This window comes from Hirundo rustica, chromosome 1 (genome assembly GCF_015227805.2).
Source record: "Hirundo rustica isolate bHirRus1 chromosome 1, bHirRus1.pri.v3, whole genome shotgun sequence".
Taxonomy (NCBI): Eukaryota; Metazoa; Chordata; class Aves; order Passeriformes; family Hirundinidae; genus Hirundo; species Hirundo rustica.
In genome coordinates this window covers 151390682-151411431 of record NC_053450.1, presented here as the reverse complement: position 1 = coordinate 151411431, position 20750 = coordinate 151390682, and the positions used below count along the sequence as shown (strand labels likewise).

General features: G+C 50.1%; 1 protein-coding gene across 1 annotated transcript; it reads left to right on the top strand.

Moving 5' to 3' along the window:
• The first annotated feature begins 4370 nt into the window (after positions 1–4370).
• On the top strand, positions 4371–19804 carry CSRNP1 (cysteine and serine rich nuclear protein 1). The gene is made up of 5 exons (XM_040077274.2): positions 4371–4438; positions 11371–11566; positions 13875–14134; positions 14612–14908; positions 15941–19804. The coding sequence occupies exons 2-5, from the start codon at positions 11395–11397 to the stop codon at positions 16922–16924; spliced, it is 1713 nt and encodes a 570-aa protein (XP_039933208.1). The 5' UTR covers positions 4371–4438; positions 11371–11394; the 3' UTR covers positions 16925–19804.
• The last annotated feature ends 946 nt before the right edge of the window (positions 19805–20750 follow it).

Here is a 20750-nt window from a genome sequence, read left to right as displayed (position 1 = left end):
AATCAGTGAGGACCAGGGTCAGGAAGCAAGCTGGGGACACAGGGCTGCTGGACATCTGACTGCTCCAGCCGGGTTGGTTTAGCCCCAATTTCTTCTCCCATGTCCCCTCGTTGTCACTCTGAGATGGGTTGTTACAGCACCCAGCAACACAACCACAGCCAGATACAGCTGATAAGCTTTTTCAGAACCGCAGTGAGGATGTGACATAACAATAGGGGGAAAAAAAATCCTACCTCCAAGCCCAGGTATTCCTGATTTATCCATCCTTAAGCACCAAGAGGTTTTCAACCCCAGGAAAAGCGCTCCTGGCGCTGCAGGGTGAGCACAAAACCGGCAGCGAGGAGCTTTGACATCCCGAGTTTTCCCAGCTCACACCTCTTATCTCACTGCTGGTGCATCACGCCGAATCCTCCCCCGGTCCTTTCCCGCCGGGCTCGCCGCTCCCTGCGCTTGCTCTGCGGGCGCTGCTCCGTGCCAGGGCACTTATCCCGGTCAGCAGGGAATTTCCTCCCTCCGGAGCAGCGCTCGCCTGGCTCCCAGCCAAGGAAACCAGCTCCAGGCCGCTGCTGCCAGCAGCCCTTGCCAAAGCAGAGAGGGTTTTCCTGGGGGCAGGGGCTGCAGAGCCGCTCCGGCTTCTCAGGGAAAGGAGGATGCTCCTTGAGAGGTGGAAAAGCCGCGTTAAAAACCCCACCAACCTGGCTCGGAGTAAAGAGAAACTGATTTTTTTTTTAATGTTTCCCACCCCCCCCCTCTCGTGAATTAATTTGTTGGAGGAATGAGGCTCAGAAAAGAAACAACGAAATACGTGTTGAGTCAAACCGAGATAGTTCTTTTAACCTATTTCTTTCAACACAGGAAAGCATCTTAGATTGGTTGAGGGTTATTTATCCTCCTGTGTAAACTTCCAGTTATCGAGGTAGTAGTACTTTTAGGATGATTAAAAAAAAAAAAAAAAAAAAGCCACTTGAAAAATATGTTTTGTTTCGACTCCCCCTTCTCTTTCACGCACACACACAACTTGGGCAGCGTGGAGGCAGAATTGTTCACGGCCTGACTGAACTGCTAAATAATTTCTGCCCTGTGTGGGACTCTTATCTCATAGTGGCTTTACTTTCATTAAAACTACTAGAAGCAAAAGGGAAAATGGGTAACCTGGGGGCTGCTGGCAGCCTATCCTGTTTTCCAGGATATCCCCTTTCCCCCATACCCTGGGTTTCAGCCCAAACTCAGCTCGGGAAGGGCAGCAAGTGACCCCCTCCCCCTTGATCCCACAGACACTGTGTAGGGACAAGTGACATTACACCCTGACCTAGTCCCACGGAAGCTCTCTGGATCCCCAGGGGCTGTGTGGTGACACCTTCCTGGCGCCAGGACCCGTTTTGGGCTGAGCCCAGGGCGACTGCGGGGTTGGCGGGGAGGGTGTCGCCTGCGAGGGGGAGGAAGCGAGGAGCCAGTGTACAACCTGAACTTGGCCACCCTCGACCCAAACCCCGAAGAGGAAAGCCTGCATGCATGACATCTTCCTGTTAGGAAGTATTAATCACAGCCATGTCCAAACATGGTAAGCGAAACCTCAGGGAAACCACTCCTTTGGCCGTGGAGGGCTGTGTGCTGGTATATTCAGGAAGGCCCTTGTGCCTCAAACCCATCATCAGGGCACCACCTCCAATTCTGGATTGCTTCCCTGACATTTGAAGCAAAATCTCAGCCCTCCTGTGCCTCTGTACCCAGCTGTTGTTTCATGGGCTCGGGAAAGAGCCACGGGGCAAAGCAGGTAGAGGGGTGAAGCACCTGGAGAGGAGAAGAATCAACCAGCAGGAAAATCAGCCTGAGGATGTTCTCAGCTCACCCTCGCCCTCGCAGTGGTGTTGTTGGGGTGACCAGTAGGGATGTCATGCCCACAGGAATCACTGACACACACCGGGGCAAGACCAGAAGCGAGAATCCTGATGGCACCACTTCCCGTGAGACACCTGTAATACAAAAAAAACCCCAGCAAACAAAAACAATCAACCAACCAACCAAAAAAAAAAACCCCAAAAAACCATGAGAGGCATCCCAAAATGTTTACAAGAAAAATAATGTTCCTGAAGTGTCAGCAGTCTGGCTTGCAGCACACTGTGTGGACAGCCTCTTGGAGCTAAGGAGTCCCCAGTGGAGCACGGGAATGATCCCACACACCTCCATCCAGCCTCGTCCACCTTCTGAGGCAAGGCAAATCCAACCTGACTCCCAGGTCAAACCCTTTTTGGAGCCAATTCTTGCTTGTGGGCCGAGCCCTGCTTTTGGGCTTCAAGCCAGTGTGGAGGCCAAGAGTCTCTATGGAACTCAAACATATTATAGGGCTCAAACTCATTGTGGGGGCCACATCCTGCTTGTGGATCCCTAATCCCTTGTATGACCAACCATCCTGTGAGGCTCAGATTTGTTCCAGGCTCCAAGCCTTTCTCATGGGACCCAAATTACCTGTTCTGGGATCCAAGTCTTGCCTGTGGGTCCCCGTCCATCTGTGAGGTCCGGACATTTTCCAGAGGTCAAGTCTGCTTGTGGGTGCCAAACCATTGTAGGGTTCAAAGCCCCTGTGATGCCCAAATGTCTTTTGGGGTCTGAGCTTTGCTTGTGAGCCCCCAGCCCCTTGTGGGCTCCAAGTCCTTTGAAACAGCCACTTCCATTCTGGGGTCCAAGTTGTGCCTGTGGGTCCCAAATCCCTTTCAGAGATCCAAGCCATTTGTGGGTCCCAAATCCCTTTCAGAGATCCAAGCCATTTGTGGGTCCCAAATCCCTTTCAGAGATCCAAGCCATTTGTGGGGCCCAAATCCCTTTCAGAGATCCAAGCCATTTGTGGGTCCCAAATCCCTTTCAGAGATCCAAGCCATTTGTGGGGCCCAAATCCCTTTCAGAGCCCAAGCCTCCTTGTGTGTCCCAAGCTCCCTGTGGGACTCAAATCTGTTTGGGGTCCAACCCTGCTGTGGGTTGCCAAACCTTTGCATGGCTCAAACCCCCTGTGGGACCCAAATATGTCAGGGTCCAGGTTTTGCCTTTGAGTATCCAATCCTTCATGGGCTCCAAAGCCCTTGAAGCACCCAAACCCTTTTTGGGGTCCTGCTTCAGGTTCCTAAGCCCCCTGTGGTATTTAAATGCATGCTGGAGTCCAGGTTGTGCCTGTGGGTCCCAAATCCCAAACTTTTGCAGGGACCCTCTGAAAGGTCCAAATCCCTTTCAAGTTCCAAGCCTGCTTGGGGGTCCCCAGCCCCCTGTGGTGTCTGAATCAGTTTTGGGGTCCAACCTTTGCCATGTAGGTGCTCGACTCCTTGTAAGACCCAAAAGCCCCTGTGGTACCCAAATTTGTTTTGGGGTCCAAGTTTTCCCTGTGGATTCACAACCCTTTGTGGGCTCTGACATCCTTGAAGCTGCCCATACCCTCTTGCCTCAGGGTCCCCAGACTCCTGTGTGCCCAAATGTGTTTTGGTGTCCATGCTGTGCCTGTGGTTCTCCACCTCCTTGCGGGACACAGCTTCCCTGTGGGACTTAAATCCATTTTTCAGGTTCCCAAAACCCCATGACCAATTGAGGGTCCAAGCAGTACCCATGGCTTCCCAAGCCCTTGTAGTATAGATACCTCTCTTTGGGACCCAAATCCATTTGGGTTCCCCAGCCCTCTGCGGTACTCAGACCACTTTGGGGGTCCACGTTGTGCCTTTGGCTCCCCAACCCCTTGTGGGACACAGCTTCCCCATGGGACCCAAATCCATTTTGGGGTCCAACCCGTCCCTGTGACTCCCCAACCCCTTGTGGGACACAGCTTCCCCGTGGGACCCAAATCCATTCTGGGGTCCAACCTGTCCCTGTGACTCCCCAAGCCCTTGTGGGACACAGCTTCCCCGTGGGACCCAAATCCATTTTGGGGTCCAACCTGTCCCTGTGACTCCCCAAGCCCTTGTGGGACACAGCTTCCCCGTGGGACCCAAATCCATTTTGGGGTCCAACCTGTCCCTGTGACTCCCCAACCCCTTGTGGGACACAGCTTCCTCGTGGGACCCAAATCCATTTTGGGGTCCAACCTGTCCCTGTGACTCCCCAACCTCTTGTGGGACACAGCTTCCCCGTGGGACCCGCAGCGGTGCGGGGCGGTGCGGGGCGGTCCGGGGCGGTCCGGGGAGGTGCGGGGCGATGCGGGGCGGTCCGGGGCGGTGCGGGGAGATGCGGGGCGGTGCCTCCCGCCGCTCCTGACTCAGCGCCCCGCCCGGCGGGGGCAGGAAGCCGGGCGGGCCGGCCGGCCCCGCTCCTGTCACCGCCTGCGTCAGAGCCCGGAGTTTTCCACTGACGGAAAAGGGCAGCGCGGGGCGGCGCAGCCCGGCCCGGCCCCGGCAGCGGAGCGGGAGGCGCCGCGCCAGGCACCGCCGCTGCAGCCGGAGCCGCCGCGCCGACACCGCCGCAGGTAGGGACCGCCGCGGGCAGCCGGCGCCGGGATGGGGACGGGGGAGAGACGGCGTGCGGGGCCGGGGCGGGGGGGAAGGCTCGCCTTTCACCAGCGGGGGCCGCGGCTGAGGGGTCCGCTGGGTGCCTGCCCGGCGCGGGGTTCGCTCTCCGGCAGCCGGCTCGGAGCCGTCCCGCCGGCCGGGGGTCGCTGCCGGTGCCCGCCGCCCGCTCCGGCGGTCGCGCCGCCCCGGCGCCGTCTGGCCGCGCTGCTCCTGCCCGCGGGCGAGCGGAGCCCGGCGGGGCCGCGGCTGCGGCTGGGGCTGAGCCGCCCGGAGGCTCCGGGACCCGCCGGGGGCAGCGGGACGGCGTTCCTTGGGGGAAGGGGTGGGGGTTTGCTGCGCCCCCCGAGCCGCCCTCCCCCCCGCACTTTGCCGTCGGCCGTGCCGTACGGAGAGCCGAGCTCCTTGATAATATTGATTAGGAGTAGCGCAGAGTTCCCCTCTCGCCCCCGCCCACGGTGAGTCCAGGCTCCGCTCCATCGCCGCGGTTCTAATTTTTTGATGTTGAGAGAAAGGTTGGGGGAGGCGGGGGGAGCCTCGGCGGCTCGCTCTTCCCCAAATCCGCCCGGCTGGGGATGCTTTCCCGTCGCTACAGCAACACCTACCGACGGGCGCACGGAGGGACCGACGGCGGACAGACGGAGAGGGGCACCCCCTCCCCCCCCACGCCCCCCGCCTCCCGAAATAAAACATCGCGGCTTTCACGGCCCACCTGAAAAAAAAAAATATTTAAAAAAATATTTAAAAAAAAGAAAAGGAAAAAAAAATTTAAAAAGGATACCCCGTGCCCCCGCCCCCAGCTACTAACTTTTCTCAGGTTTTTATAATTTTTTGCCTGCCCCCCCCCCCCCCCCCCCCCCCCCCCAGTCTCTCATCTCTACCCCCGGCATCCTCAGAAGTGTCTGTCACCTCCGAGTTACATAATGTCGCTGTAGGAAGAGGCTGGCACGCAGGGACAGCCCTTTCCTAAAGCAGCTCAGCCCTACTAACGCCTGGAATGCCAACGCCTGGGTGGGATGGATGGAGGGAGAGAAAACCCTGACGGCCGTTCACAAACCTCGAAGTCACAGAATGAGGGAAATCCTTAAGGCTGGAAAAGCCCTCTAAGATCCCCGAGTCCAACCCTTAACCCAGCATTGCCGGGTTAAGTCTTGTCATTTGTTACTAGGAATTGATCACCAATTATTATTTCATTTTATTACTTCATTTTTTTCCCCATGAAAATTGTTTTAGTTGTCCTCTGCCGAGCAGTTTGCAGATGTAGCCCCTCAAGGTGTGTGTGGGGGGGGTGTGCGGGAGGTGGGGTTATTTTGAGGATGGTTGGGTTTGTTCTCCTCCCGGAGAGGCTCCGCAGCTCCCGGCAAAGGCTTTAATAATTCAGCGCAGGAAATGCGTGCGTATATATAGCAGGGAAGGTAACGCACAGCGTGTACCTACAGGAGGACAAATGTGGAAACCTGGTGTGAATTATTCATGAGGTGTGATCAAATAGAGGATTTTCCTAGACAAAGCACACTTCGCTGTTTTCCTGTTTGTTACAGCACAATCTGCGCCGAGTTCATTTGAACCTCCTTTCATTTTGGGCCGTGTCAGATAACCTTGAATCCATTCGCTAAAATTTCTTATTTACCTTTCAAGCTGTCAGCAAGAAGTAAGGGCTTGGTAGAAAAATCTGACAAGCCTTTTTTTTAATATTTTATTTTTCCTTTGTGGCCTTCCAAAAATTAGGAGATGGAGTAAACACTTCTGCTGCTCTTTCCGGGGAAGGTGTTTTGCCTGTTCAGTCTCTGACAGGAGCATAAACTCGTGGTGCTACGGACTGATTCATGCTCCCACTCCGCAGCACGATGTACTTTGGGTTTTGCTGCTGCATAGTAGGCAGAGGCTATTTTTAACCGGAGCAAGGTTATGAAACCTTAGACCCAGCTGGGTGAAAATAATCTGGTCTGAACTGGAAAGCGCAGCTTTATGTGGCTGGGAACACGCGTGGGACAGTCCCCTGGAGGGTCCTGGTGGGATGATCCCGCTCCCCTTGGCTCCAGTCAGCCCCGAAATTGGGAAGTGTTGTCATCGGGAGGCTGTCACGGCGGCAACAGGGCAAACCACTTAAGTAAATATGCAAAGAATTAAAATAGTTACATGATCGAGCAATGAATCAGTGCCGATAGTGTGGCGATTATTAAATAACCCGGAGGGGTTGCTGGCATCACCGCTGCTGCTGGACGTCAGATTTCTGGGATAGCTGAGCGGGGAGCTCAGCTCCGCAGCGCTTGTGCTTGGTGATCCTCACACCGAGACCTCCTTGCCCGCGATAAACGGCAGCGTGCGAACAAACACCAACCCCAGCAGCTCCGTCAGCTGCCTTTGGGAGCCGTACCTGGCTAAAATATGCGGTGGTGTTTTTTAAACTAGTATTTACTCCTGCCAGACCTGCGCGGCCACCGCGGCTCTGGGGGAGGGAGCGGGAGCCGCTCTGACTCACGGCTCAGCGCGGTCCCGAACTCGTCCCGGTGTGCTGGGAAGAGTCCACCCCACTTTGTCCTCCGAGCAGATGGCTGGGCTTTAAAGTCAGCAAAACAGCTCGGAAAAGTCACTGGAAAACAAATACTTTTAGGGCACTGTGCTGAGTCTTGGGCGGGGGTCGGAGGGGTTGTTGTTTTCTTGGTGTTCCCTAAGTCGCTCGGAAAAATAAACTTGGTTTCGGTAACTCATGCACAGATTCGGGATCCTTCCGTTCTTTAGGATGCTCCACCGACCAACCCCCAAAACTTGAAATATTCTTGCTCGTGGGTGTTCTCCTTGCGATACTCATGGGAGTTGTGGCACAAGCAAAGGCAGCTGCTGGACTCGCTGTGAGGAGTTTCCTTTGCTTTGCTTGCACTGCTGCGATTGCCTGACGCTTCAAAGCACATCTACAGCCCCAAAATACAACACTGAAACATCTTCTCACAATTCTGCCCAAAGCCATGGTGCCTCCTTGTGCAGTCTCCTGGAGACTGCACACTGGTAGGGGTTTTTAGTTGCCTTCCTCTGCACTTGGCTAAACAAAATGCCAAACCTTCTTAAACCTAAATTACTCGAAATATTTACTGTTGAGACGTCGTCCAGGAGGAGGATAGTTAAAACATCAATTCCTTGCATTCCAGTGTATTAGGGCTTTACCCTGCAACTTGCTGGGCGCCAGAAATGGGACTTTGCAGATTGGATTCCCTTCCCCCCCAATTGCACTGCTCCCTCCCTACTCCCCCCGCCCAAACTTTAATGCTTTAAAAAAAAAAAAAAAAAAAAAAAGGAGGGAGAGAGAGAAAGAAAGGAATGCACATCTGGGCTAAATATTTGTTAGAAAGTATTCCCAGGATAGTGGGAGTTCTGGTGCCAGAGAGGAATTCCTGCGGGTTTGATCCATTGCATTATGTACTTGTTCCAAAAGCTGTTTTCAGTAAAATAGATGAGTAAGAAGTCTTAGCCAAGAACAGAATGTCTTTTTTGGCAACTGAAAGGAAGATAGGATTATTTTATTTCAGGTTATGTAAAAAAAAAAAAAAAAAAAAAGGAGAAGGTGGTAAAATCCTGCACTCGGTGGTGCCTTTAGAGATTTGCAATGGCAAACTCAGATATAGATATTTATTTTTTCCATGCTGCTGTGGACATTTTTGGGACTTAGTTGTATGACACCGCTGTGGGTTCAAGGTTCCTTGCAAAATTGCTGCAATTAAAATATCCTCATTGTGTTTGAATGGGCCTCTGAGCTTTTTTGGCTGAGTGGCCAGTGGCCTCGGTGGCATGGCTGTAAAGGCAACATCCAAATTGCTGGTGTGAATTCTGTCTCCACATGCCAGCACAAGGCAAGGAGCAGAGGACCATCCTGGCTTTGACAGTGAAATTCCCACCTGGAGGATTTTTTGGGGTAGGGTAGAAGCAGACAGAGATGGGTGCAGCTCCGCTACATCACTCTTGGGAAGGATTTGAAAACTTGACTTGGAAAACATCACAGCCATAAATCAGCAGTGAGGGGTAAGGTGTAACAGGAGAAAATCACTGTATTTTGGCTGGTGGGCAGCAGGTTCACCAGCTTTTTCCCATTAGCTGGGACTCCTGTTTGCACAACACCTCCTTTGCATTAACAAAACAATAGGTGTCTTGAAGAAGACATCGTGCCAAGAGTGGGTTTTTTTCTCTATCCATTTGGCTCATTCTCATGGATGGGGAGCTGCACACACCTCCCTTCATCCTCCTGACTGGTGATAGTATTTAAAAAATAAATAAATAGAATTGCACCATCTTACGCACCGCTTGCCTCGGCTCTGGCTTGGTGTTTGTGTTAGCTGGGTTCTCTGGCTGGAGGAGAACGCTCTGGTTTCCCTGTGGGGTTGGTCTGGGGGGATGTGGTGCAGTCCCTGGTGGGCTGTTGGGTTGGCAGGTGACCTGAACATCTCTGGTCCAGACCTGGGAGTTATCCCTGTCTCAGCAGCATGACCTTGGCTGCTCCAGCACCCTCCCCCAGGGTTGAGACCGTTGTCCCCCACAGGCCTTGGATGTGGTCAGCATTGTGTCTCTGACGGTGTTTGCTGTCGGACATGTGTCCTAGAGGCATTTTAGGGAGGTAGTTCTTCCCTCCCTCGGCTACAGTGGCATCCCTCACTGTCATCCCTCACTGTCCTTTGGAGCATTGATGCTCTTTCAAGCCACATGTGGGATTTTTTTCTTTGTTTTAGCCAAGTTTTTGCCCATTCCAGGCGGACAGTGGGGTCTGCAAACCTCTGGCTGCAGCTCAGGCTTTGATTTGGATCCTTGCCATGGATTTGGAGAGTTTCTTTACTCCTGGTTGTTTCCTAAAGCAAACGTGAGACAGAGCAGGAGGCACAGACATGCACAAAAATAATACAAATAAAAGGTTTATTATTTGCTGTTTTGCAGCAGCCTGCAAGCTCAGCTTTGCCATGGAGCAGGCAGGAAAGGGGTTAATCCAGGTGTTGGGTAGGACACGTGCTGCCGGGGCTGGAGGGTGGCCAAATCCACCTTCTCTGCATGTATTTTGGATTAAGGCCAAAAAACCAACAACCCCTCTGTGGCAAAACCACCTGCACCTGCAGGTCTGCTGAGGAGGAGGAAGAGGGATGGAGGGATCACTTCTCCCCAGGTTCAGGGGGATGTACTGGCCCTGTAAGAGCACCTTGCAGCGAATGATTAACTTCTCTAGGCCAGGGAAATGCTTCATCCAGGGACTTTTTTGACCTTTTAGGTGACTATTGTCTCCTGGGAAGCTGGTGGTAAACATAATTAGGGAGGATTGGTGCAGGGCTTGGAAGGAACTGTGAGTGCTCCTGTCCTGCAACGTGATACTGCTTGATACAGTCGGGACACTGAAAATCCCATCGTGGGGAGGTTCTCAAACTGGTGTGGTGTCTGTGCTGCCTCCTCAGGTCTGTCAGAAAAGCAGGTTTAGTGTGGTTTTTTGTTTTGTTGTTTTCTTTTTCAGAGATTTAAACTAACTTCAGACATGCAAAGTGGAGTGAGAAAGTGCTTGGGTTGCAAAGAATTAATTTGGCCGGCGGAGAAGTTTTGTGTGGTGGGAGGGGATGTGGACTGAGTGTCTGGCACCCCTGTACCTGCCATCCCAGGGCTGTCTGCTGTCCCAACATTATCCAAATTCTAGGGATACTTTAGCTTTTGTGTATTATGGGATGGTTGGTAGCATCCCACGTTGCTGGGGCTCTCCCCTCCTTGCTGGAAGGAGTTCCTGGGCTGGGGTTCCCACCGTGGTTGTGCCTCACAGCCTGGTGGGATGGGGTCAGAGCAAGTCACCCCTCAGGCAGCAGCCTGGCTCTCAGCTCTGGGGGTGGCTCAGTGGCTCCCAAATAAGCTGGCAGTGACTTCTGCAGGAGCAGGGGGAGCTTGGGTGGTGTTGCCAGAGTCTAAAAGGTGGAATGATCCATCATCAGTGCAGGAGCATCCCAGGTTGGGTGGGTGCTGATTAGAATCCTAGCATATCCTGAGTTGAAGGGACCTACAAGGATCATCAAGTCCTAGCTCCTGGCCATACACAGGACCAGCCCAAAAATCCCACCCTGTGCCTGAGAGCTTTGTCCAGAAGTACCGTAGGCAAACTCTGGAGCTTTTGTGGGCTTTTTTTCATCTCCCGAATTTGCACAAACTTTACAAAAGCAAAGTTTAAAAGATGCAACACTGTTACTTTTGGCTTTCTTTTATTTTTATTTTTTTTTCCCTTTAAGATGAGCAGGGGCAAAGCATGCAGGAAATTTAGGAATCTAGGCAAGTACAGAGCTCCTTTGTTTTTAATTAGCTACGTTGTTTTTAATTGCTTCTATGCTTGATACATAACCCAGCCTAAACAAGAATAGCTTATTGAATGGGGGACTGACTATGAAAGGCACCGTGAGGAGAAGGGCTGTTCTTCACAGTTGATATATTTGTATTTCAGTGCTTCATTTAATAAGTCTGTTTCCCCGGGGGGCTCTAGCGAGTAAATCATGCCAACAGATTGTTTTCTGCAAACTGGCTTATTTTTGTAATTAGCAAGACGTTAAAGCTGTAACTGCATAGAAAGCGATCTGGGTGAGGAGTGAACATAAAAGAATTAGTAAGCAAAATGTAATACTTACTGTTTGATGACATTTGTGTTGATTGGATTGGTTTCTGGACAGTTTGTTGCCTCTGATAGTCAGTTTCTTCTGCAGTGTTGTGAAAGGGGAGAGAAATTCACAGGTGTGCACAGCGAATGTGGTAAGATGAGGCGTTTTAGGGGCAGCACTTTTTTGGGAATCACATCTGCATGGCCAAGTGGATCTGATGGGGAAGCCTTTCTGGGGGGGTGACAGGAACTGCCAGGATGTCCCTGGCTTCATGTTGCTTTTTTTCCTTTGTTTTCCAGTTATATGACAAAAACGGCGTCACCATGAGCGGAGTATTGAAAAGGAAGTACGAAGAGTTGGGGGATGACAGCACCTACTGCTCCTCCTCCTCCTGCTCCCCCCTCTCCTCCTCAGCATCCTCGGGCTGGGACACTGATGAGGAGAATTCCCATGGAGAGCCCAAGCCCAGCTCTGCCTTAATGTCCAGCTTCACCCGTGAGTACCTCTGGCTTTCCCAGGATCAGCCGTGCCTCTGCATGGGTTTTTTGTAGGGTGGTGGTGGGTCATCACCACACAGAGACCCCCTTGGGGCACACCTTGATGGGTAGCTGTGGTGCCAGCTACCTGTCATGACACTGATTTATAATCATCCAGCCTCCTCACAGTGGTTTTCCTCAGCCCTTGCTTTCAGTATTTATTATTCCTTTGGAATATTTTTGCTGAAGTCCAGGTTTCCAGGAATAGAAACCTAAGGATGGGTGTGCAGAGGCATGTGGGTGCCTCCAAGCCCCTGCTGCAGGACCATCCCACCAACCCTCAATTCCCTGTCAGGCTGTTTCACAGGCACAACCTAATCAGACAGTTAAGGCCCATAATGCTGCTTTTTTAAAAAAATGATTAACCAGTAGTGCAATTACCATTTCAGAACTTGTTTCCTACATAAGTTGGGTACTTTGCCAAAGAGCGTGACACGTTTGACATTGCCTCCGCTGCTAGTGCAGATAAAAGCTATTTTGTTTTCCCAGCAATGTAAGTTTTGAGAGCTTTTAGAGAAAACACACAGAAGGCAGTGTTGTAAAGCCCTTTATCTGCCGTGTAAGGGGAAAAATAAAAAGTACAATAGAGGAACATCTTCACGGAGGAGAAACAGTCCAACCTAGTAAATTATACTGAACGCCCACTGTATATAGCAGTTAAGGTCCACTTAGCAGACATACACAAACACGCCGTGGTCTGAAAAGGCTTTAGAAGTCTTGTAATAATAAAGAGTCTCATTCTTGCTTGTCTTCCCAGGTTTTGTGACAAAACAATGAACTTTTTGTATTCTCTGGCTCAATTGGAAAGGGGTCAGGAATGGGAAAACAATTTCGGAGGAGGGGTGCAGGGCCAGAGAGGCAAATGCCAAAGTGCAGCAACTTGGCCAATAGATGATCGTGGTGGTTAACTTGCCTTGTGATAAAGAGCTCATGTTTTAGGAGATTGAGTCAAGGTTATTGTGAAAATGCAACGCTCAGTGCAAAGATATGATCAGAGTGACTGCAGGGCCCAGTGTGAACCCCCAGCTATTGAGCAGAAGCTGCTGACACAGCTGGGTGAACACTTCTTTTTTCTCTCTCTCTCTTTTTTTTTTTTTTTTTTTTTTTTTTTTTTTCCCCACTTGAAACCGAAACGCTATATTTTGGCAAGTGAGACCTGTGAAATGTGGGTGCAGTTAACTGTCCAGTCTTGCACTTTCACAGCCTTTGGGGCCCACCAAAGCAGCCAAACCTCTCGGGTTGTTGCAGTCTTTTCCTTGGGTCTCACTGTAAGGCTGCTTGTGGCTCTGCCTCCCAAAAGAGCAGGGCTTGATCCCAGCTCTGCAGCAGTCACCCACTTTTCTGGGTTATTTTCTTCCCTGGAAGCAACCAAGTTACCCGTGCACCAGCAGAAAATGGGACCAGAAATACCTCCCCACCACAAATTTGGGTGTAGCTGGCTGTTGTTCCTGCCACACTTGTGTGGCTGTGCCTCGTTTTATTTTCTTGGCCAGCCACACTCGTGGAAACTCACTGACTCTGAACCTGCCCTGACTAATTGGTCCCCCTCCATCTACTGCTTGCACGTGCAGATGTGCAGGGCTGGGTATCTCTGCAGAGGCTCTGCTGTAAGTGGTGTGTAGCATGTTTCAGCAGTTTAAGATAAACCAGAGTCATGTATTGCCATGTTTACCCGGGGATCACCTGCACAAAGATCAACATCTTTGCAGCTGCTCTCAAATGAGTCTCTTGAGAATAAACCATAGATTCAGAGTTCCTCCCAGTGGATGGTGAAAGGAAGTACCAGAAAAAGCAGCTGTTTGGGCTGTTTTCTGCCCTGCCACAAAAGCTGGAGCCATGAAGCACTGGGAATGCCAGTGCCCCGGCATCCTGGGAGCAGAGCAGGGGCTCCTGAGTGTGGGGCAGAGTGGATTTAGACAGATGTGTAGGATGGCTGGTTGCTTGTTCGTTATGCTCTGCCACACGTGAATAAGCAAATGGATGTTCCTGGGGGAAGTCAAGCAGGAAGGAGAAGCAGCAGCCACCTCGTAGGGTGAATCTGATGGGTGACTCCAGTGCAGCGGGGCTTGGCTTAGCTTCCTCTCCATCCCCATCCCACCTCCGAAGTGTTAGCTCCTAAAACACCACCAAGCAATGTTGTAGCCTTGTCCCAGTGTGTCCCTGTTGAGAGAGTAGTAATTGCAAGTCCTGCCTGTTCGTGATGTTTTCTATTCCATCTGCAGCACTGACTGAGTGCTTTTCCTTTTTTTTAATTCTCCCCTTTCTAGCCACGTCAATCCTGAAGAAATCCAAGCGACTAAAGAAGAACAATGTGGAGTTTGACCGGGTCACTGTGTTTTACTTCCCACGCTGCCAGGGCTTCACGAGCGTGCCTAGCCGTGGGGGCTGTACCCTGGGGATGGTGAGCAAACACAGCTCCTCCCGGCAGTTCACACTGGCAGAGTTTTCAAAGGAGCAGGAAAACGTCCGTCGGGGCAAACTCGAAGAGAAATTAAAAGAGGAGAAGTTGGAAGCATTGAAATGGAAGGTGAGTTAGGAGCATGGGGCTGGGTTGGTGAGGAGCTGGTGGATGTCGTTAGTTAATTGGCCAGTTTTTAGTAAGAGCTTCCGAGGCCTGGGGGCATCAATCCTTAGCTCTCAGTTTGGGTCTCCAAAAAAACACCGGCTCCAGTGGGGGATTTTCATTTACTTTTCCACCTTTGAAAAGTGAAAAGACACAGAAGACATTTTTGCTCTCTTGGTACTACCTCTCTTTCCTGGGGTCCACTTGAGACTCTTCTTGGCATCTCCTAAAGTCTTTTAATTTCTGCTTTCGATACTTGATATCCCAGGACACATCCCCAGTCAGCTGTCAGCTCTTTGTGGGCTCCGACTTGGATGCTTATCCTGAGGTTGGCCACCGTGGGGGAGAGGTCATTCCTTTCTTGTTCCCCCCCAGCTGGGGGTTCCAATGGCTCTGAGCCCCAAACAAGCCCCTAATGCTTGGTCCATTTCTTGCCCTCAGCTAACCATGAACGGCACAAAGGAGTCCGAAGAGGCCAACCAGCTCACCATCGAGGACATCTCCGACGACGACATCGACGTCAGCAACGTGGACCTGGAGGACGGCTTCTTCCTGCAGCCCTACCCCGCCAAGAAGAGGCGCGCGCTGCTGAAGGCCGTGGGGGTGAAGAAGATCGACAAGGAGGAGAAGCGGGAGCTGCACAACATCCGCCTGTCGCGGGAGGACTGCGGCTGCGACTGCCGCGAGGTCTGCGACCCCGAGACCTGCAGCTGCAGCTTGGCAGGCATTAAGTGCCAGGTACTGCCCTCACCCCTGGGCACAGGGGGATGCCGCAGCTCCGGCTGTGCCTTAGAGCAGGGCGGGGGTGTGAGCAAGCTGGACAAAGCTGGGGCAGCCTGTAAATCCATCTGTGCTTGGGGGGAAAAGCTCTTGGAGCATCCCTCAGGCTGCAAGGCAGACACTGCTCTGAAGTGTCCTCTTCCCAAATCACACGTGCAGCCATCCAAGCACTGCCGGAGCCTGCAGTGAGAATGTCCCCGCTGTACGTCCCCACGAGACCCATACCTGCCTGATCTCCTGTTGGAGCTGGGCCATGTGGGAATGTCTGCAAGGAAGAGCTCCTTGCACGCGGCTGCGCTTTCTCCCCCTCCCCCAGGTTTTATTTTTAATTCCTTTTTCTTTTGGCGTATTTCACAAATCCCAGCGCGCTCAGGCGAACGTGGGAGTGTCAGCTGAGCATCAGCCCACAGTGAGCTGTGCAGGCCACCTGCACAGTGGGATAATCCCTCTGTATTCAAGTAGTGAGTTATATTTTTCAGGGTATTTTTTGCGGGTGCCTGCCCAGCTGTATTTGGGGAGCCTCATTCCTTATTCTGGGCACTGCTCGCTCCCGCGGTGCCATGTTTGGAGTCTGGGGGTGGCGGAGGTGGGTGCACATGGGTGCTCCATGTGTGTGTCACAGCCCCCCTCTAGTGGCTGCTGCAGATCAGATAGTGAGATCAATAAATAGCAATAAAGAAAAAAACTCACTTTTGCCCCCTTATGTCTCCTTTTGGACCATTATATTTTGCTTTTTTTTTTTTTTTTTTTTTTTTTTTTTTTCATCCTTTAATTTTCTTCAGTTGTACTGAAATACAACTTTTTATGACACCTGTTCAAAAGAGCATGATGTGGGGGTTTTTTGTTTGTTTGTTTGTTTTTTTTCTTCTTCCTGCTTTTAAACCCTTCAGCTGTTACTGGCTTTCTCAGGGCAGACGAGTCAGGGGCAGTTTTGGTTTTATGCCACTGGGTTCTATCTTAATCCTTCCCCTCTACTTCTCCCTGTGCCAGATGGATCACACCTCCTTCCCCTGTGGCTGCACCAAGGACGGCTGTGGCAACACCGAGGGCAGGATCGAGTTCAACCAGGCCCGTGTGCAGACACATTTCATCCACACCATCATGAAGCTGGAGCTGGAGAAGCAGCAGCAGAGCAGCGAGAAGGTGGCAGAGGCTGAGCCCCCTTTCCGGGAGCGGCTCTCGCCGCTGGGATGCACGGCGGGGAAGGGCTCGCTGGAGGAGCGCGCTGTGCCGCTGGCACCTGCCTTCCAGTTCAGCCCCGAGCTGGAGGCCCTGGGGGAGAACAGCTGCAGCAGCGACATGACAGACTCCTCCATCTCCTCCCACCCCAGCGAAGACCTGGAGGAACCCTACGAGAGCCTCCCCTCAGACAAATCCCAGTCGGACGTGGACGACGACGGCTTGGCGCGCATCCTCCACTTCAACGACTCGGATGCCGAGGAGGAGAGCGGGCGTGGCCAGGATGACCTCGGCTGCTTCCACCCCACCGACTTCTTCATTGAGGACCACGGCAGCGAGGCCAAGCCTGTCTCTGGCCACTTGTCCCACCTCTCGGAGTGCCTGGATGAGAACGCCAACCAGGACAGCGGGGGTTTGCTGGAGGATGCAGCCCACGTGAGGTGCGATGGGCTGTCCTGCTGCGCCTCGTCCTCCACTGAGCCCTGCTCCAAGAGCTACGCCGACCTCAGCCTTTCCTCCGATTCCTTGGATTTCTTCCAGTCCTTCTCGGACTATAACTTGGGACCACTTTACAACTCCTTAAAGGAGTATGAGAACCTGGATAACTTCTCAGCGTTACAGTTTCAGTTGCCTAATTTCCCTGGCTTCCCGCAAGGCGGAGATCAGGGCTCCTGTTTCTTGGAGTCCCTCATTGGTTTGTCCGAATCCGTCCCTGAAACCCCTGCCCCTTTCACAGACAATCAACTTTTGGAGGATGCCATCAAGTCATCGCTGATGGAGACAGTGAAAGTGTGAAACTCCCATGTGGCTTGGGCAAGGACTGATGCTGAAAGGAAAACGGAGGAACTGTTGGACAGGCAAACTTTCACTGAAAGGACGGTGTGCTACTCAAATATAAGGAGGAAAGAACAGCAACAGCAGAAGACTTTCTAAGCAAATTAGCTATTTTTGGTCTTTATAGAACGTGGACGTTTTGACATACTGCAGCTACAATCAGTTCTCTTGCTGTTTGTGCAAAAATTTCTAAACTTTCATGACGGGGTGGGGAAGGGAGGGAGGGAGAAGGACTTTCACGTGAGAATTTCCTTGTGTTTTATATGAAAAGACCTGTTGAGAAATACTCCTCGCTAACGTTGCCAGTCGTCCATACAGCCCCTTCTAGAAACGTTTCAGTGTTGCAGGAACTTTTTAAGGCAACTTTTTGAAGCTGTATTTATTGTGAAAATTTGTGGTTTGCGTAAGAGTCAGCCCAACACACTCTTACGTTGAAATCTTACGAGGTTTACAGAAGAGATCCATACACTATATACATAATCATTCTTCATCTATTTATTGCAAATTCCAGAATTTAACTAGCCACTGAAGCTTGAACTAGCATGAAACCTTATTTAAATTGGTAATACCTCAGATGTATTATGTGCACAATCATATTTTTTTTGCATAATATATCTGTATTTATTTATTTTCTACCTGTAGTACGTGAATAGCACTGTGGTTTGTCGATGACCTGGAAGGGCAATAAGGTCTTCAAGAGGAAGATGACCCTGGTTTTTCTGAGTCTGAATGATGTTGGCTGTTTGGTCTTCTCTCACATTTCTAAAAAAGCTGAACAGAAGTGGTGTGGGAGGGGAGGGACGAGGGAAGAGTTTATGCAACATCCCTTGGTTTCTCCCAGCCTTGTTGTAGACATGGGAATGGTGTCTGGTCTCCATAATATCACTGTGGAGAGCAAAGCAAGCAAACTTCAACTATTTAAGAAGTAACATTAATACTGGCTCGAAGCAAAACCCAACCCCTTTTTGTAAATTATTTTATAATTTATTTAATATCCTGAGGATTTGGCCACGAGATCTTTCCTCATCAGTTATGGTGCCTGAATATGCAGAGGAACTGTCAGCAACGGTGGGGAGGTATAACCATAAGGACCTTGGCAGCCCCCGTGGGGGTTTTGGGAGAGCAAAGCCAAAACAGCAACAGTGCTCGAGCTCCTCAGCAAGTGCTCCTTAGGACTCCCCAGCACCGAGGATGTCGCAGCTCCAAAATCCAGTGGGTCACACTGAGTATACTGTATTTTTATATAGGTGAATCGAGTAATTCGAGCAAAGCAGATGGATATGAAGTTTATTGGGTTGTTTGTCCTGTGAGTACAGTTTTTGAAGTCCTGAAGACCAAGCTGAAAAGCTGAAGGCTTTTGGTTTTTAAAATGAGATAAATCTCTGTGTTTAGGAAGGATACTGGAGGCTGCCCTGGCCTTTTGCTGTTTAAGTCAGTCTGAGAGCATGACGCTGTTTGGCCACAAGATGTTACTGGACAAAAAAATCTGTGCATCAGTGATACACTAAGTGCCTACACCAGTGGGATGGAAAAAGCAAAACGGATTTAAAACCTACCGGCTTTAAATTCCGCCTTGGAAAATTTGGTGATGGGAGTGATTCCTGGCATTACCAGCACAGGAGGAGGAGACAGTTCTGGTGTCCCAGCCCTGCTGCCCTGGGAGCAGCTGGAGGGAACTTCTGGGGGTGCAGAGACACACAGACGAGGGAAACAACCCCGAAACACGGATTTGAGGATTTTTCTATTGGCTGAACTGTTTCTATCCCCAACCACAGGCATGGTGCTCTTGGATACATGCTCATTGTCAGGTGCCTCACTGCGAACCTGCCGGCAATTTAGGAAACTTCTGGCGTACGAAGCGTGGGTTGCTTGGGGTTTTTTAAATCCTTATTATTGCTACTTAATTGGACATCTTCTCTGGTATTGAGCCGGTCAACTTGGATGTGGAGCTGACCCCCCACGGCCACGAGCGGGTCCTGAGCCCGCTGCTTCCTCCTGCAAGGCATCGCCCCCAGGGCAGGAGGGCGACTGTAGGAATACTACTGGCAGATGGAGGATTTCCTGGATATATCTATTGTCGTTATTATTATTGTTATTATTATTATTATTATTATTATTATTATTTTTCATTGTCGTCATTGTTTCTTTAGACTGAAAAATCCCCCCTTTCAGTTATCTCCTAGGTGGTAGCTCCTTATCCTTCAGACTGCATCAAAAATACTGACAGTTGGAAGTCTGGTAGCGTTCTGTATTTATTGGCACTAATATATTTTGTAACATTCCTAGGTTTCTCTGCATATATATGTTTATATATATAAAATATATGCTTCTATTTTATATATATAAGTATATATATACACACTTTTTTTTTTTTAAATGAATGATTGGGATTGACTCCTGCCTTTTTGGATTTTTTTTTTTTCAAATAATTTATTCTTTTTATTTGTGTTGGTGCCAAAAAAGAAAAAAAAAAAAGATTTTTTTTTTCTCTTTTTTTTTTCCCCCAGGGCACTGAATTGTAAATATATATATTTTTTTTTCTTCTTGGTATCTGTGTAAAAAGTTGCCTGTTAAACAGTTTAAAAACTGGGTATTTATTGACACAATCTGTAATTATCTAATGTATTGGTTGAAACACTTTGGTTTCAACATAGCTTTATTTTAGCTTTCTTTGTGTATATATTGTGATTATGTTGCTTAAAGGTACAAGTTTAAAAAAATGCTTTATTTTTACCTTATCCATTTGCATTTGTTTATAAAAAAAGCATATTTGTCTACAGCTGCTGTCTCTCATTTCATCAAAGCAATATGAAGAAATTTCCATTACACTTTCAATAAAAGAATTTTGTTTGAATATGGCAGTGTCTTCACTGATGCCCTTTGTGTGAGACAATAACCTTTTCACTTTTCCCTAAATAAAGTAAAAATCAGTGACGGGGATGTGGTTTTCCCAAACTTTTTGGGCTTGTGGATGGTGGCTGCTTGTCTAAGGGATGATGGAATAGACAACAATCATGGCGGCATCCACATCACCAAGGAGAAATCTTGGGAAACCCTGGAAACCACTTTCCCTCATGGGTTACAAACCATTTCTCATTGCCCCATGGCCCCCCTGGGACCTGGAAGGATGCAGCTGGACAGAAGCATCACGATGGTCCTGTGCCCCCAGGGAAAAACAGAAAAAATACTCTTGGTCATGGCAACAGCATGGAAAAAAGAGAGTAGCATGTGAAGCAGCCCATGGTACAAAGGAAAAAAGATGAATAAATCCCAGGAATCTAGATGGGGAAGAGCACACCTCTCCCATGGGTCTGTGGCTGTCAGCACAGGCATAAATCATAACCACTGCCATTGACCTGAAAGCAAGGGAAATTGGCCAAAGAATGCCATTGTCTAGTTTTCCACTGGGAATCCATTTTTAAAGGTTGCCATCTGCCCCCAGAGCAGAGAAGCTCAATTAATTGAATAAACTATTTGTTACAAATTATTTGCTGGGCTGTAAAAGCAGGAATACTGAAAAGAAGCTCATCTGTGCAGGCTCTGCAACGTGCAGTGAAGCTCAGCCTGTTCACCCACCCAGAGGGATGTGTTTGGTTGTAAGTTTTTGGTGGTTTTGTTTTGTTTTGTTTTGTTTTGTTTTGCTTTTTCTTTTTTTTTTTTTTCTTTTATGGGGTTTATGTCTGTAATTTCCTCTTACATTAACTATTTTCTCACTGGGAGAGCAATAGTCCCCTACATCCAGCTCCAGCTGCAGCACTGGTGGGTTTTTGGCTCAGGGTGATGACTT

What these genes read in the sequence shown, in the direction of transcription:
- CSRNP1 (XM_040077274.2), top strand. Translation starts at nt 11,395, where the DNA reads ATGAGCGGAGTATTGAAAAGGAAGTACGAAGAGTTGGGGGATGACAGC. An exon ending in TGGAAGCATTGAAATGGAAG is followed by an intron (nt 14,135 to 14,611) that starts GTGAGTTAGGAG and finishes TCTTGCCCTCAG; the next exon opens with CTAACCATGAACGGCACAAA. An exon ending in TGGCAGGCATTAAGTGCCAG is followed by an intron (nt 14,909 to 15,940) that starts GTACTGCCCTCA and finishes TCCCTGTGCCAG; the next exon opens with ATGGATCACACCTCCTTCCC.